Source organism: Ctenopharyngodon idella, chromosome 21 (genome assembly GCF_019924925.1).
Source record: "Ctenopharyngodon idella isolate HZGC_01 chromosome 21, HZGC01, whole genome shotgun sequence".
NCBI classification, from domain to species: Eukaryota; Metazoa; Chordata; class Actinopteri; order Cypriniformes; family Xenocyprididae; genus Ctenopharyngodon; species Ctenopharyngodon idella.
The window spans coordinates 28,160,129-28,177,583 of record NC_067240.1 but is presented as its reverse complement, the minus strand read 5'-3'; the positions used below and the strand labels follow the sequence as shown (position 1 = coordinate 28,177,583).

At 41.4% G+C, this 17,455-nt stretch overlaps 1 protein-coding gene across 1 annotated transcript in view; it reads left to right on the top strand.

Moving 5' to 3' along the window:
• The window catches only part of stk32a (serine/threonine kinase 32A), a 65,078-nt gene that overhangs the window by 2,671 nt on the left and 44,952 nt on the right, over positions 1-17,455 (top strand). The window contains exons 3-4 of the mRNA XM_051876966.1: positions 7,364-7,419; positions 8,668-8,819. Of these exons, the coding sequence (XP_051732926.1) occupies positions 7,364-7,419; positions 8,668-8,819 (208 nt within the window). The remainder of the gene's footprint in view (positions 1-7,363; positions 7,420-8,667; positions 8,820-17,455) is intronic.

The window sequence follows — 17,455 nt, the reverse complement described above, 5'->3', positions numbered from 1 at the left end:
ACATTTGTTTGAGCATTGCAACCAACCCGACACAGCAACACTAAATCAACCAATGGGGTGAGCTCAGGGCAGGGCTATCTTTTTGACGAACCAATGGCAAACAAGAGGAGTGTTCAGGAATATTGTTTCAAAACAGTATGACCTCTATGGAGCACAAACAGAGAAACTTGAGCTGCTCTTTTCCATGCAATGAATGTACAGTGACCAGGGACTGTCAACCTCTAAAAAGAACAAAAAGCATGTTAACAATAACACTTTATTTTAAGGTGACAATTACACATTACATATGCTTACTATAGTAATAATGGTAAATTATGCATTTACAAGCCTTTATAAACCTAAGCTCTAACTAAATACATGTAATTAATTATTATTACTCAATATTGTGTAATTACACTGTAACAACGTCACCTTAGAATAAAGAGTAACGAAAAGCCCTATAAAAATATCATAAAAGTGGTATATACTCCAAGACTTCTCAAGTTATACAAGTTTTGTGTGAGGTAGAGACTAAATTGTAAGTTGTTATTCACTTATTTAGTTGTTATTCAACTTCCCCTCTGCTGCTGTATGTAAATGTATTTATGTACTGTAGCTAAAATTAATAATCCTGATAAAACAATCAATGTCAATTTTCTGTTTTAAGATTGCCCACTTTAAAACAGAATTTCTCCAAAGTAAACCTATTCAACAGGATCTGAAGCTGCTGAGTGCAAAATTCATTTATTGAGGTTCTTCAATATCTGTTTGTGCAAGTGGGTCTTAAATTTACAACCTAGATTCCAAAACACCTGTGTGTATGTGTATACGAGTCAAAGGAAGAGATGGGCCATCACAAGTACAGTTATAGCAAAAAGCAGATTGTCCCATTTTACAAGGTAATTATGTATGTGGGTATACAGCAGTGTGCACAATGACTCAGTAGAGCAAACAACTATTCAACTAGATTCTTACATATCCTGAAGAAAATTGGAGTGGTGCTAGTCAATGGGAAAATAACCTACATAATATGTGAGTGTCACAAACTCTCATCACCTGTGCATGGTGCTGTGGATATGTGGCTCTCCCTACACTGTGGGTGAGGTTAGTGATGAGGATACCACACTTCAGCAACCCCCTCGGTCTCATGTGTCAGCACCCGTGGGATTTTCAGAGGATAAAGGGTTGTCTTCCCCAGCATCCAATATGTTCAGCTCTAGGCCAAGCAAGTTGCCCAAACCCAGGTATTGTCACATCAAGGATGCCATTCCCCAATCCAAGAAACCAGTGTTTCGAAGCAGTGACCTTGTGGCCAAATTAACTGACCCTCCAATTGTGTCAGCATGGGTGGCAATGAATACATGCTCAGTGTTTCTAAAGCATGCTATTCAGAAGATCTCAACACATTCATCTTTGGTCTCATCTGTTCTGCTGTGGTGGTCCTCTGCTCCACCGTGGGCATCTTCAGTTTTGTCAGCTCGGCTGTAGTGGTCTTCTGCTCCACCCTGGGAGTCTTCAGCTCTACGGTGTCCTCCAGGACCAGTGTCACCTGGTCTCTGCATTCCCTCCAGTGACTCCACCATGCCCCCCCAGACAATCCTCCACTTTACCTCCCCACTGGGCCCTCAGTTACTCTGTTCCAGTGTTGGCTCCAGCCCGTGAGCACAGTCCAGTGTCAGCTCCAGCAACTGGGCACAGTCCAGCATCGGTTCAAGCCCCTGAGCACAATCCGACGTCAGCTTCAGCCCCTGCCTCGTCCTCTCTACCTGCCCTGTCCTTGTGGTCACCTCTGCTGCCCGCTCTCAGCCGTCACAGAGTTCCTTGTCCGCACCAGCCCCTGAGCACAATCCAGTGTCGGGTCCAGCCCCTGGGCACATTCCAGTGTCAGCTCCAGCCCCTGAGCATGTTCCAGTGTTGGCTTCAGCCCCTGAGCACAGTCCAGTGTCAGCTCCAGCAACTGGGCACAGTCCAGCATCGGTCCAGCCCCTGAGCACAATCCGATGTCAGCTTCAGCCCCTGCCTAGTCCTCTCTACCTGCCCTGTCCTGGTGGTCACCTCTGCTGCCCGCTCTGCCCTGCTGGCCACCTAATCAGTGGAGTTTACTCTGGCTCCCTGAATCGTCTGCTCAGCTGTGGTGGTCTTCTGCTCCACCGTGGGGATCTTTGGTCTCATCTGTTCTGCTGTGGTGCTCTTCTACTCCACTGTGGGGATCTTTAGTCACACCTGTTCTGCTGTGGTGGTCCTCTGCTCCACCGTGGGCATCTTCAGGTTTGTCAGCTCGGCTGTAGTGGTCTTCTGCTCCACTCTGGGAGTCTTCAACTCTGCTGTGTCCTCCAGGACCAGCGTCATCACCTGGTCTCTGCATTCCCTCCAGTGACTCCACCATGCCCCCCCAGACAATCCTCCACTGCTCCAGCCCCTGAGCACAAGCCATTGTCCACTTCAGCTCCTGAGCACAGCACAGTGTCCGCTCCAGCCCCGGGACACAGTTTCGTGTTCACTCAAATTATTAAGCACAGTCCAGAGTCCACTCCAGCCCAGGAATCCGCTCCCTCTACAGAGTTTCAACAAAAACCTGCTCCTGTCCTGGAGCTTGGTTCTGAATTCTGTGGTCACAGTGCTGCCAAGTCAAATGGTCACATCGCTACCAAGCCCAGAAATCTCGCATCAGGATCAGGAGATCCTATAATTTTTATCACTCTAGTCTGCACTGTCTGTGATGACTACTGCCATCTTGTGCGTTTGGGCCATGCAGATGGAGATGTCCGTTTGTGAACTTTCTGTTTTCTCTTCTGTCTGCCCTGTTTCAGCCAGAAAGGCCATTTCAGAATTTTTTTTCTATTACGTTACGACCAAGGAAGTTGCTCCTGAAACCCTTTCCTGTATCATATCGGCTAAGGAGGCTGCCCCAAGTTCCCACAAGTTGGCCACGGAGGCTGATCTTAGCTCCCTCATCTCAGCCCCAACGGCCGACCTTATGATCTCTGTGTATGTTCTTTATGTTTTGCCAGGCAGGCCTTCACTCCAGATGTCCGTCTCTCAGCCGGCCCTCCAGATGTTCTCAAGTCAGCCGTCCCTCCAGATGTTCTTAAGTCAGCCAGCCCTCCAGACTTTCTCAAGTCAGCTGGCCCTTCCGACGTCAGCATTCCTCAAACTCTCATGTGACACAAGATATATAAAACCAGAGAACTCTTCTGCCTGGTCCTCTCTACCTGCCCTATCCTGGTGGTCACCTCTGCTGCCTGCTCCGTCCTGCTGGCCACCTAATCAGTGGGGTCTACCCAGGGTCCCTGAATCGTCTGCTCAGCTGTGGTGGTCTTCTGCTCCACTGTGGGGATCTTCAGTCATGTCTTTTCTGCTGTAGTGGTCTTCTGCTCCACCACAGCGATTTTCAGTTTCGCCGGCTTGGCTGTGGTGGTCTTCAGCTCTGCCCTGTCATCCAGGACCAGCATCATCGCCTGGTCTCTGCATTCCCTCCAGCGACTCCACCATGCCCCCACCCCAGACAATCCTCTACTTTACCTCCCCACCAGGCCCTCAATTACAACACATAACAACATCCTTAAGGACTGTTACATTTTATTTGGGCGTCAGGAGCTCCACGGGGGATGGGGGTAATGTCACAAACTCCCACAACCAGCCCAGTCATCTTAGCACACTACATTTCATCCATCCTGTTCTTGTTCCTGTTCATTCAGCCATCACCTGCACCTCATCAGCACACTCATCACCTCTGGCATATAAGCACACACCTCAAACACACTCATTGTCTGGTCTACGACTTGGTATACGGATTACTTACCTGAAAATATTACCTCCTGCGATTCCCAAGATCCTGTCTTCTTGCATCTGATTCTTTTCTCCAGCGCTTCCTCCAGCGTTTCCTCAAGACCCATAAGACAAATACTTTTATTACTATTCAGCCTGCTAAACAGCAATTAAAAGATGTGTGTGTGGATTTACTCACTTATTGAAGTCATGATCACTATCTTCACTTGCCAGTCCTAAGAGCTAAAGTTTAAAGGGTTAATTCACCCAAAAATGAAAATTCTGTTATTAATTACTCATCCTCATGTCATTCCACACCTGTTAGACCTTCGTTCATCTTCGGAACACAAATTAAGATATTTTTGATAAAATCCAATGGCTCAGTGGCCTCCTTTGACAGCAAGATAATTAACACTTCCAGATGCCCAGAAAGCTACTAAAGACATATTTAAAACAGTTCATGTGACTACATTGGTTCAACCTTAATGTTATGAAGTGATGAGAATACTTTTTGTGCACCAAAAAAATAAAATAACGACTTTATGCAACAATATCTAGTGATGGGCGATTTCAAAACACTGCTTCATGAAGCTTCAAAGCTTTACAAATCTTTTGTTTCGAATCAGTGGTTTGGAGCGCGTATCAAACTACCAAAGTCACGACCCCCAGTGGTGAACCATTGAAATTTCCGAAACACTTATGATGTAATGAAGCTGAAGATGAACGAAGGTCTTACGGGTGTGGAACGACATGAGGATGAGTAATTAATGACAGAATTTTCATTTTTAGGTGAACTAACTCTTTAATACCTGCCTTGATCATTGATGTGTTATCATTACTCATCTGTGTTAGGAATTTGCTTGAATAAAGCACTGTTATCTCTTATACATCTCTCTCGAGTCTGCTATCTCCTGACAGTGAGAGTGTTTTGGGTATAAAAAGAGCCAACCCCTAAAGTTTCTATGACTTTACAGACAGGCAGCAAAAGGAAAACAAAATCATACAAAACATACAAAATACTGTAGTATTGGTTGGTAGATGCTTTTTTTTTTTTTTTGTATATGACTTTAACATATTAATGGTGTAAACATCAAATTTAAAATACAATGTACATTCATAATTATATTGGCAGATCTTCAGGCCATATTTCAAATTTATTGAAGCCTTGATTTGGAAATTGTTATTTATTTTGTGGTAAGAATTTCCTTTAAGAGATGGGTCATTTACTATTTAGGACAAGCTTGTGACCCCTCTGGAAGTCACTGTGAAAAAGGGTGTCAGCGTTCTCTAAGTGGCTGTCCTAGATCGTTTGCCCACACTCAATAGTTCACTCAAAGGCTCTTGAGATATGGGACAAAACATGCCCCTCAAATGTCCCTTTCATTTTTAAAATAGCACTACATTTAAACGAAGTTTATCACCAGAATGTTCTTTACAAAAATACAGTATTAAAAGTAGCATTTCATTTGATTTCTCTTTATTTTACTAAAACTATGAAATGTATAATCACAAAGTGACCTTTCCTCAGACCAAAATTCAATACTTCATATAGATTAAATATATATTAAAGAGGAAAAAAGACATAAATATTAATCTTTTAAAGAAACATTACTACTACTGTATGTCCCAACAGAAGGAAGCAAAATTTTAATAAACCTCTTTATATTGCTTCATATCTGTGTTCCTGTCAGATATGATACTGTCAGATACTGATCAGCCACAACATTAAAAGCACCTGCCTATTGTGTAGGTCCCCCTCATGCTGCCAAAACAGCTCTGAGACCTCTGTGGTTTCTGGCACAAAGATATTAGCAGCAGATCCTTTAAGTCCTGCAAGTTGCGATGTGGGGCTCCGTGGATCAGATTTGTTGGTCCAGCACATCCCATAGGTGCACAGTCGGGCTGACATCTGGGGAATTTGTAGGCCAAGGCAACACCTTGAGCTTTTTGTCATGTTCCTCAAACCATTCCTGAACAATTTGTGCAGTGTGGCAGGGTGCATTATCCTGCTGAAAGAGGCCACAGCCACCAGGGAACACCATTAGCCGTGTTTCCACTGTCGGGCCAAAAGCGAGCGTGATAGTGCGTGCCAAGGCCAGTTGTGTTTTCTGCTGTCACTTCTGGGGCTTTATCGGGCCTCATCAGGGCTTCCTCGTGGCCAATGGCCAGGGGTTTTTGGCCCGCCGAATACCTTGGTCCAAAGTGGGCCAACTGGGGCTTGAGGAGTGGTCATGAACAAAGGCGGAGTTTATCTGAAACTTTTCAACTTTTAGCATTAATTAAAATTTCAGCAATTTGAGCTACAGGTCCTGCTCTAAGTCTTTAAAAATATAGCTTGGTTAGTTGAAAGTTATGATGAGATGCAGAGAATGCTTAGAAGCTGCTGCTAATGGTAACAGTAGTAAAGGCCTAGAAAGTAATAATAGTAATCATTCAGTTTTGTTTGCACTGGCTTGGTGTAACTGGGCAACTTCTACATGAATTACACATACATTGAATTTACTATACACACACAGAGTTGAGGTCTTCTGAATGAGTAAGGGTATTCCTTTAAGGGACTGCAGTTCTCCCAAAACTACATAACACTTTATTTTACAGTCCTGTTCTGCATGCATGTACATATTATGAACTTACTATAGTAATGTCAATAACTGGGTAATTGGTATTAACCCAAATCCTAACCCTAAACCTAAACTTAACCCTCTTTAAGTCCATTTATATTACTCAGTACTTTCTCGGTTAAGTACACTGTGGACATACTGTAAAATAAATTTCAGCAAAAAAATGTACTCACCCTTATGTCAAACAGTACTTTATTTCTTCATGCTTTGTGTTGTTTGACTCTGTTTTGAAGACGTTTGGGAATATTAGAGCATTCTGGGAAAAAGTTTTATTTGGCACTCACTTTCACTGCTGAAAGTTGCATATTAAGGTCTGTCAATTAGATAAAAGTTTGTCATTTTGAGAAAGCTATTGCCAATATGCATCAGAAAAACTATACTAAGACTGTGAGCATGCTATCTGAGCCCGAGACTTAATAAAAAAATATAATTGCTGGTCCTTAAACAACAGAGTAGTGACCATCGAGTATTGACCATCAAACTGTAATTGCTGCTGACAGGATATATTAGACTGCCTTGGACTGCAGTTTCAGATAGACAAGTTTTCAGAGCAGAGAGATGGGACAGGGTTCATTCAAAGGTCAGGCGATGAGTTTGGCTGCATTAGATGAGGAGAGAGATTATGCTTTGAGTCAGACTGCATAACTGTTTAAATCAGATGAGCAACTTCGTAAAGAAATTTAAATTTGCTGTCAGTTTGTTTTATTTACAATTCAGCAGAGTAATTGTCCTTGGGGGAAACAAAATAGAGATTGAATCAGTTCTGTTCATCCCATCTGCTACAGTGTTTACTGTGTTCGCTGGACAAGGACAACATACTGTTATTGTTATAATTTATGTCCTTTTTGGAGCTTGAAACATATGAACCCTATTGATTTTCAATGTATGGACAAAAAAAAAAAAAGAATATATATATATATATATATATATATATTTTTTTTTTTTTTTTTTTTTGTATCTTGCAACTGTTACATTACATTTTTGTCTCTCCACAGTCAATTTCGACCACTTTCAGATCCTGAGAGCCATTGGTAAAGGCAGCTTTGGGAAAGTAAGTTTTGCTTTATATTTACTAGAGAACAAACAAATAAACAAACAAACAAATTGAAGCTCATGGTACTGAGGCCAAAGTAAATCATCAGTGACCTTCATTGATTGTGCTTCAAACATTGATACTGTAGAATAAGGCCTTATTTGCAGGATTCAATTAACTTAGGAATAAGTGCTCCAGTTGGCCTCAAGACGGTTAATTACTACTATATTGACTCCATAGTATGGCAAGCCAACTGTAATTATCTATTAATGCCCAACAGGGCTGGATTGGTAATCTGGCATACCGGGCATTTTCCCGGTGGGCTGACACACTCTGGGGCCGATACAAGTGTTTTTTTGTTTTGTTTTATTTTGTTTTACCAAGGACTGGCCTATCATGCAGGGACAGCAGCCCATTTGTTTTTTGTAATATATAATATATGTGTGCATGCTAGTGTTGTCAAAAATATAGATATTTCGATATGTATCGATACTGAAATAACTGAAACGATTCCAGTACTCATTTTCTGCAGTATTGATACACGGATACTAGCTGCGCGTTCTTGCTCTCTGTTCTCTTCAACGGCGAATTGACAGTTTGACACACACCCGCCTCCTCTCACTCACTCGTCTCATTCGCTCTGGCTGAATAGTGTTGTAACAGGGCATGAATTTCGGTGCGTGGTTGCGGGTATTGAGTATAATTTTACTAATTTTTGCAGGTTTCGCACTCACACCAAAAGCACGCACCACTGATCTACTGTATATAAGTGGCGTCTCTCAAACAGCTTGCGAGTGTCAAATTAAGTTCTTTTTCATGGCTTATTGCATTTAAATGGTGAAATACACACAAAATTATGTCAAAATGCCCGTCTTGGCGAGTATTCTCTGTCAGTTTTGACATGTAAACAGTTAGAAATCGCATGTTGTGTAACAGTATATTGGAATATTATATAATTATATATCATTTTTAATTTGATTATTTCATTTGCTTCATGGAATTGTAGTAATAAGGCCGTTAAGTACACAGTCTTGTACTTTTGTCATTTTGTTGTTATTTACCTAGCTGGTTGGTTTGGTTCATGGCTTATATATTTGGTTCATGGCTTTAGGAAAAATGTATGTAAAAAATAATTATGAAACCACCACTGCTTAAAAAGTGGGCGGCACTAATGCACTCTATTAAGTGCCACAGTGACTGTGCTGTTTTTCAGCAACCTTGGATTGTGATTTTTTTCCAATAAAGACCACTTACCTTTTTTTTCAGGTATGCATTGTTCAGAAAAAGGACACAAAGAAAATGTATGCCATGAAGTATATGAACAAACTTCAGTGCGTGGAACGCAATGAGGTGCGCAATGTCTTCAAAGAGCTCCAGATAATGCAGAACCTAGAGCACCCTTTCTTGGTCAATTTCTGGTGAGTTTCTCTAAGTCATTAAGTGATTCATTAGTGCTGAAACATAGTCCAGCAGCAGTATAATTTACAAAATAACCTTGAATACTGTTCTGTACATTTGTTACATTTTTATGATGTAATCAGAAACAGGTGACCTTGGAGAGTTTCAGCTGAATATAAGTAGCCTACTAAGAAACAAAAGCTAACAATTACAATGAAAAGCTTCTTAAAACTGTTTAAATAGTATTTTAAATATTGTTGATGTGCAGAACACATACTGGCTAGCTTTACAGACTGCAGAAATTGTTGTGGGTTTTATTTATTTTTTGGTTTTTGTCTTAGCACATAACAAAAAGATTATGTATATTATGTTATTATTGTGAAATTAAGTTGTAAAAAGCCAAAATATATTATATTGACCTACGCTGCACCTAAAATAGCATACTGTATAGTAGGTACTACATTTGGTTTGAAACTTAACCCTAACTCTAACCGTTAAAAAAGTATGTTCTATATCAGTGGTTCCCAGCCCTGGTCCTGGAGTACCCCCAACAGTACACATTTTGGGTGTCTCTCTAAACCGAGAACCATTTCAGGTCTTGAAGTCTCTACTAACTTGAGTTGAATCAGGTGTTTGATTAGGGAGACATGCAAAATGTGCAGAGTTGGGGGTACTCCAGGACCAGGGTTGGGAAAACTGTTCTATATAGTATAAATATGTGTAGTATGAATGAAATTCGGACACACTACATCCGCCATGTTGTCACTGTCATGTGATCTACAGCGTCAGCTGTGTCAATTCTCCGCCATTCACAAATCCTCTCATGTGGCCTCATGGAATAGTAAAGTGTCTATCGAATGCGCACTTCAGAATCTTGGTGGAAGTAGTAGGTCATCCAGGTACTTTTCACCTACTGTATTTTGAGTACAATGTATTTGAACATACTGCTTTGTTGGCGTACCATAACTGTAACATAAATTACAACTTAGTGGAGGAAGGGGGAAAAACAGAAACAAAGTTCATTGGAGGAGGGTCAAAGGGAAGAGTCCATGGGAGAGCCAGCAGAGGGAAGGACCAAGGAGGATACAACTGGGGAGGAGCCAGTTAGTGACCCAGAGCAGAGTCACCGGAATGAAGGCCCATGGCGGAACCGATGGAGGGAGGAGCCTGGGTGTATACAGGAACCCGTCCAATTAAGGTGGAGCTGGAAGAGGTGGAGACCCAGGCGGAGGTGAGGAAACAAAGACCTGTGGTGACACCATAGGCCTGAAGGGGGAAGGTGGAGCCGGAGCCTGTGGGAGTGAGGATAATGGGGGAACCGGAGGAAAGGAGGAGCCCAGTCAAGCCAGAGGGGTGGAGGGTCAAAGTGCAGCTGGATACCAGGAAGTCAGAAGCTAAGGTGGATCCAAATTGCTGGCCAGAGCCACTGAAGAAGGAGCAGAGGGACTGAAGGGAGCCAGCGGAGGCAGGGGCTGGGAACTAGATGAAGTCAGATGAGGAGGGAGTGGGAGGCTTGGCAGGACCAGCAGCGACGAAGGAGACTTGAGACCGATAAAACACTCCTGAACAAGCTTAGCAATGTCTTCAGGATAACTAGAAAGCTACAAGCAGGTGAGTTTTTATCAGGGTTGGAGCTAAACTCTGCAGGACTGTGGTCCTCCAGGACCGAAGTTGGCCATCCTTGAAGTAGAGGGTGCAGGTTTGGGCTCAGGGACAAACCATGGCTCAGGCTCGAGCTCCAGGATGGCTCACACACTTGTTCAGACTTGGCTGACTTTGGCTCTGGATCTCAATGGGCTCTGGCTTTAGGTCTTTGGTGGGCATAGGCACAGAAATTTCTGTCCTTAAGGACTCACCCTCATGTCGTTCCACACCCGTAAGACCTTTGTTCATCATTAGAACACAAATTAAGATATTTTTGATGAAATCCGAGGATATCTGAACCACACATAGGCAGCAGCGTCATTGCACCTTTTGAGGTCCTGTTAAAATAGTCAAGTGACTAAAGTGGTTAAACCTTAATGTTAAAAGTGACAATAATAATTTTTGTGCATAAAAAAACAAACAAAAAAACAACTTTATTCAACAATTTGAACTGTTGTCATACGTAATTGACGTAGTGAACTCAGTGCAGGCTTCCTTGTTTACGTCCGAACGCCGACTCAGTATTGGCCGAAGCTGAACACATGAGCACCACGATGCATGCATCTGATGCTGACATAGGAGCCGGCCAATAATGAATCTGTGTTATCACCTCAGGGGGGCACGGCACACCCTGGGTTTGGTATGCCAGAAAAATAGCATCCAGTGGGAAATCCTCTGTTTGGAGACAGCCTTCTTACCCCCAAAACAGACAAAGAGCTGCTCAGAGCATCTGAAGCTCTCTGTGCAAGTGGATGTGAAGAGCATGCATGGGATACAGCCAAAATAAGTGCTTGCAAGTTCTCCACCTGATCCCTGAAAAGGGGTAGTGGGAACTTTGGGCACATAGCCCAGTCGGGCTCTGTGGATGACGATCTAGGGCTGGACAGGACCAGCGGCGATGAAGGTATCGAAGATTCTGAGTTGGGCGGGACCAGCGGTGACAAGAAAAAGAGGTGACAAACATACATTAGTCCAAGAAGAGACCAGCGGCAGAGAAGGTTCGTGTGTGGGCAGGGTGGGAAGCACTACATCCGAATCCCAGTCAATCAGGCATTCCTCCTCACCTATCACCACCTATATTCCCACAGGCACGGATTCTGCTGTAGGCTCACATACCCGGTCAGTCGGGACCTCAGGCTTAGCTTCCAGGACGGACTTGGCAGCTGGCTCTGGTTCTGTTGTGGGCTTTGTCTCAGGCTCAATGTCCGTGATGGGTAATGGCTGGGTCTCTCAGTCTGCGGTGGGCTCTGGCTCCGTATCTGTATCTGCGGTGGGCGTAGGCACTGGGTCTGGCTCTGGGGCAGTGATGGATGGTGAGTGGGACCTGACGCTGACTGCTGGATCCTCTTCTACTACTCCTACAGCAAAAGAAGATCGTTCGACCCAAAGGGCAAAGCTGATGTACTTAGCCAGTGTCCAGCAAGAGTGTTTCCCCGGGGCATCACCAGCCGGATCTCATCGTTGAGTCCAATCCAAAACCCCTCCATGCGCATGATGTCATCCCAGGTGGCGAGGCACCGATGAACTCTTCCACATACTCACATACCACATAAGGTCCTTTTTCCTTGGCTTGGACAAGCTCCTCATAGGGGAATGCTATTGGATGCAATCTCCATTATCTTCATCATTTAGGTCCAGTATTCTGTCACGTGTTGGTTCAGATGATGAAGAAGAGAAGGATGAAAAAGGTTTCCAAACAGTCTTTATTTACAAAAACAAACTCAAATAATCCAATGCGAGAGGCAGGTAGCTGGCAGTGTGTCGCAAGACACAAACAATGCCGCACAATAAGGAACTGAAAAAAGAGAGCATTTATACACAAGATAACAAACTAAATGTCAAGCAGGTGTGATCGTTAAATGAGTGTCCATGGTAACAGATTAATGGCGGGAAACTAGAACAAAGGAAACGTGACTGAAAACAAACCAACTAAAAGTCAATGAAAATAAAACTAACTAAACATAATTGTCAGTTAATAAATAATGAAATTAATCAATATCAACATTATCTAATATAAAACAAAAAAATCATATATAAAATAATCAAATATATAAAATAATATTAACACAACTTATGTATGAATGCCTACAAACACTAATGAGATCATGTTGGATTTAGAATCAACTAAAAACATCTCAAATCATATGATACACGTCTTGTTTTCTTTATCAGACTTCAGTGAAGCATGCTGGAGCAGAATCCATCATCCACATCAGAATGTGATGCATGAATGACTAAACTGCAAATGAGTAAATCGATACCAGTGCATTTTTTATTACAAATTTAATAATACGTAAAAATGCCTTACAGCGGAGAAGAGAAAACAGTCCTCTCTAAATAATAGTCCTGCCGCATGGGACGGTAAATTTTATAAGAATGCCTGGGGAATGATAATGTGCTTGGCAGCAGTTTGAAAAGAAGGTGTTCATTGTGCGTGTTCCCCTGCAGTGCTGCAGATGCATGTGAGTTTTACTGGACCGAAAGAGGCACTCAAGGTCAGATGTGAGAGACATCAAGCTACTGTACTCTCTCTCTCTCTCTCTCTCTCTCTCTCTGTGTAACAATGAATAGATAAGTATCATAATGTTATAACAGTGGTTATAAATAATCATTCATGGGACCATACAATGTATTATAAGGTGCATTATAATGCACAATTAATGCATTAAAATACTTTCATGATGCATTATATATAAAGGCTTTAAGTAAAGTGTCAGCACATAATTCACCTCAGTTTAGTCCAATTTTTTGACAAATTTAAAATAATTAAATGGCAGTCTCTTATCAAATTATGTACAGTAGTATTTTTCAGTGGTAAAACAAAACAAGTATTTCAAAACATGAGATTAAATAATGTGTAAAGCACTCATTTCTCAAAAGTGACATTGTCGAACAGTGACACCAGCAGATCAAGTTTCAGAGGGAGGCAGCTCATTGTGTTCTCACTGAGGTCCTAAAGTGTGAATGTGAGGGGGGTAATGGCAAAGTGGAGATCACATGAGAGAAGGCAGTGACTGGCTGATCACCCTGGTAAGTGTGACACTTGGCTGCTACATTTGAATCATTGAAGGGGTCATGAATTAAGAAATCAACTTTACCTTGAGCTTTTGATATATAAGAGGTCATCATGCTATAAGAATATCCTGTAAGTTTCAGAACTGAAAACTTCCTTGTTAGTCCAATTAAAGCTTTTATTAACACCAGGCCCAGCGAACAACTGATCCTGGATTGTGTCTGTCTATAGATAGATGAAACACCGCCTCCTCAGAAAAATCAATGCCTACATCATCATTGCAATGTTAGCTCCGCCCACTGGTGTGTTAGTAAGATGACGAGGAGAGAAGAGCGATACAGAACTAAAAATAACATTACTTTTCAAAGGATCCTAATGCTAGGAATATGGTTATTTATTTTCAACAATGTGAATGTCTCAGTTGAGCTTTATTTATTTGTATTCGGTACATTTCACTGTGGATTCTTTGGTAAATCAGTTGCATTTTGGCGCAGGCTTTGCAAACAGACTTTTACGATATGGACTCGACAGTAATGCAACAACATGTCAGTAACTGTGTTAATTCTAATGCCTGATCTTATGTTATTGATTCATGTACAGTCAGACTTTCTTCGTCTATGTGTCAGTAAATCAAACCAGTGACTAAACGCTCAACTTCAAATTGTTTCTCTTAGTAAGATGAAAATAATCTGTTGTTTAAACTGTGATTAAATTATATATAGAAAGCGATCAAAGAACGCTGCCTTTACAATCACTGGAGCTGTCACAATCTAAATATAATGCCATAGATCTACAGTATCTCACAGAAGTGAGTACACCCCTCACATTTTTGTAAATATTTTATTATATTTTTTCATGTGACAACACTGAAGAAATGACATTTTGCTACAATGTAAATAGTGAGTGTACAGCTTGTATAACAGTGTAAATTTGCTCAAAATAACAACACACAGCCATTAATGTCTAAACCACTGGCCACAAAAGTGAGTACACCCCTAAGTGAAAATGTCCAAATTGGGCCCAATTAGCCATTTTCTCTCCTCGGTGTCATGTGACTCGTTAGTGTTACAAGGTCTCAGGTGTGAATGGGGAGCAGGTGTGTTAAATTTGGTGTTATCGCTCTCACTCTCTCATACTGGTCACTGGAAGTTCAACATGGCACCTCATGGCAAAGAACTCTCTGAGGATCTGAAAAAAAGAATTGTTGCTCTACATAAAGATGGCGTAGGCTATAAGAAGATTGCCAAGACCCTGAAACTGAGCTGCAGCACAGTGGCCAAGACCATACAGCAGTTTAACAGGACAGGTTCCACTCAGGACAGGCCTCGCCATGGTCGACCAAAGAAGTTGAGTGCACGTGCTCAGCGTCATATCCAGAGGTTGTGTTTGCTGGAGTGCTGCCGGCACTGGGGAGCTACAGTTCATTGAGGAAACCATGAATGCCAACATGTACTGTGACATACTGAAGCAGAGCATGATCCCCTCCCTTCGGAGACTGGGCCGCAGGGCAGTATTCCAACATGATAACAGCCCCAAACACACTTCCAAGACGACCACTGCCTTGCTAAAGAATGTCTCCAGATCTAAACCCTATTGAGCATCTGTGGGGCATCCTCAAACGGAAGGTGGAGGAGCGCAAGGTCTTTAACATCCACCAGCTCCGTGATGTCGTCATGGAGGAGTGGAAGAGGACTCCAGTGGCAACCTGTGAAGCTCTGGTGAACTCCATGCCCAAGAGGGTTAAGGCAGTGCTGGAAAATAATGGTGGCCACACAAAATATTGACGTTTTGGGCCCAATTTTGACATTTTCACTTAGGGGTGTACTCACTTTTGTGGCCAGCGGTTTAGACATTAATGGCCGTGTGTTGAGGTATTTTGAGGGGACAGCAAATTTTTGTTTTTTTAAACACTGTTATACAAGCTGTACACTCACTACTTTACATTGTAGCAAAGTGTCATTTCTTCATTGTTGTCACATGAAAAGATAGGCTATAATAAAATATTTACAAAAATGTGAGGGGTGTACTCACTTCTGTGAGATACTGTAAATGTAATGCTATAATCAACACTTTTCATGATTAGTTAACTTTGAGAGCAGTAATAGTAAAAACGTGCTAAAAGTTTTCGAGAGTTATATCACCAATCAGTGGGCATTTACAATGAAGTCTCACAGCAGACACGCTCCTTAAAAATAAAATCAGGGTAGGAAAAATGCCTTTTATTTCTAAATTATAACAATTTTTGTCGTAAAAAGCATACTAACATTATAAGTGCACCCAAGGAAACATTATAAAACAATAAAACAACACAGTTTATGACCCCTTTAAGAAAAATAACAAATTTCCTGGGTAAAACCCCCATGGTTAAGAAGTATGCAAGTTGTGATTTTGCATAAGCAATATTAATAGTATTTATTGTGTTGTCTTTACAAATATTGTAATGACTGTAATAAGAATCAGCAGAAAATAATGAGAATTACAAAGAAAACCCTCAAAATGTATGGACGCCTTTTCGAGTAAAGAGTGCTTATTTGTCACAATGCAATCAGTCAATCAATCAATCAATCAATCAATCAATCAATAATCTATTTTCTGGTCCCCCTTTATATTGTGTTTTTAAGTACTTTGTACTAACATTTAAATGAATCATTTGATACAATGCACTTTTTTTTTTACAAACATGTTATTACATTGTACTTAATTTTAGAATTTACCTCCATGTAATTACAGCTGTAAGACAGTTCTGTAATTACGCCTATAATTACGCTGTTGACCCTTCACTCACATCTTAACTAAGCCTTAACCTAACCATACCACTAAACCTGTCATATCCCACCTCAATAGCTGCACAAGTGCCTTCCAATACAACATGAACACAATAAGTACATAATAATAATAATGATAATACTAATGATTAGATACTATGTAAGTACATAGTAGTTAAATATACAAAATATAAAGTCTGACTCATTTTATTTATGCAAAATATCATTTTTAATTTTTATTTTGATGTTTGGGTCAAATTACAACCCAGACAGATTTTCATGAGATTGCAGTATGTCACCCAACTGTATGGGTTATTATACTATTTTGTGGTCTGATGAAACCAAGATCAATTCTCCCAACCATAAAACACTCTGGTTGGATATCTTGAAACTAAGACATCTTGATAAATGTATTGCTTATATGCCAGACACGTTTGCAGTAAAATATTTGGCAATAGACAATAACTTCAAATACTTGTCTGTGCAGTGTTCAGATATAGCAGTGGTCCTTGCATTGCAAGCCTAATTACTTTTAAATGAGATGTAGACAGGCTCCACTCCGATGGCCAACTGAGACTACAACCTTCTTTATATTTAAAGAGGAGAGCTCTCTGCCTCGTGTCTCACGCAGAGTGTGTTTCCTCAGACTGCTGAAACTCTCCTGCTTGAGAACATGATGTTTGTGGCGAAAGTTGAATTCTCCTCTCCTGATATCCGAATGCCTGACCTTCTAAAACAAAAAGAGAATAGCATTTAGACTACAGTTTTCTCATCTAAAAGCCATTGCGCTTAAATGGACGCATTCTAATTATGAATAATGTTGCACTGTGCTATTAGCACTTTTAAACTGTTCTTTATGAACTGCTGTAGAGATATTTACATAATTTTGGCTTGTGTTTAGCAACTAGATTCATTTTGATTAAAGAGCCCCCCAAATGCACTCAAAGTGAATCAATCTTTTGCCACCATTGTGCTTGTACAGGAAGTATACCTTGACCAAGTAGACTCGCACCTTACGCTTTCTCAGCACCATGGTGTAATTTGGTCCCTCTTTGACAAGGGCCGCTGAGCAGGCATTACGAACTGACAATTAAAGCCTGTCAATCAAAGTGCAGCTTAAAATCAATGTGACAAATCTCATGGTGACATCTTAAGCACATTTTTATGCCATGCCTTTTTCCTTGTCATCAGTAATTTATTAGATGTGTTCTTTTGCAGTAGTGCAGGATCTCAG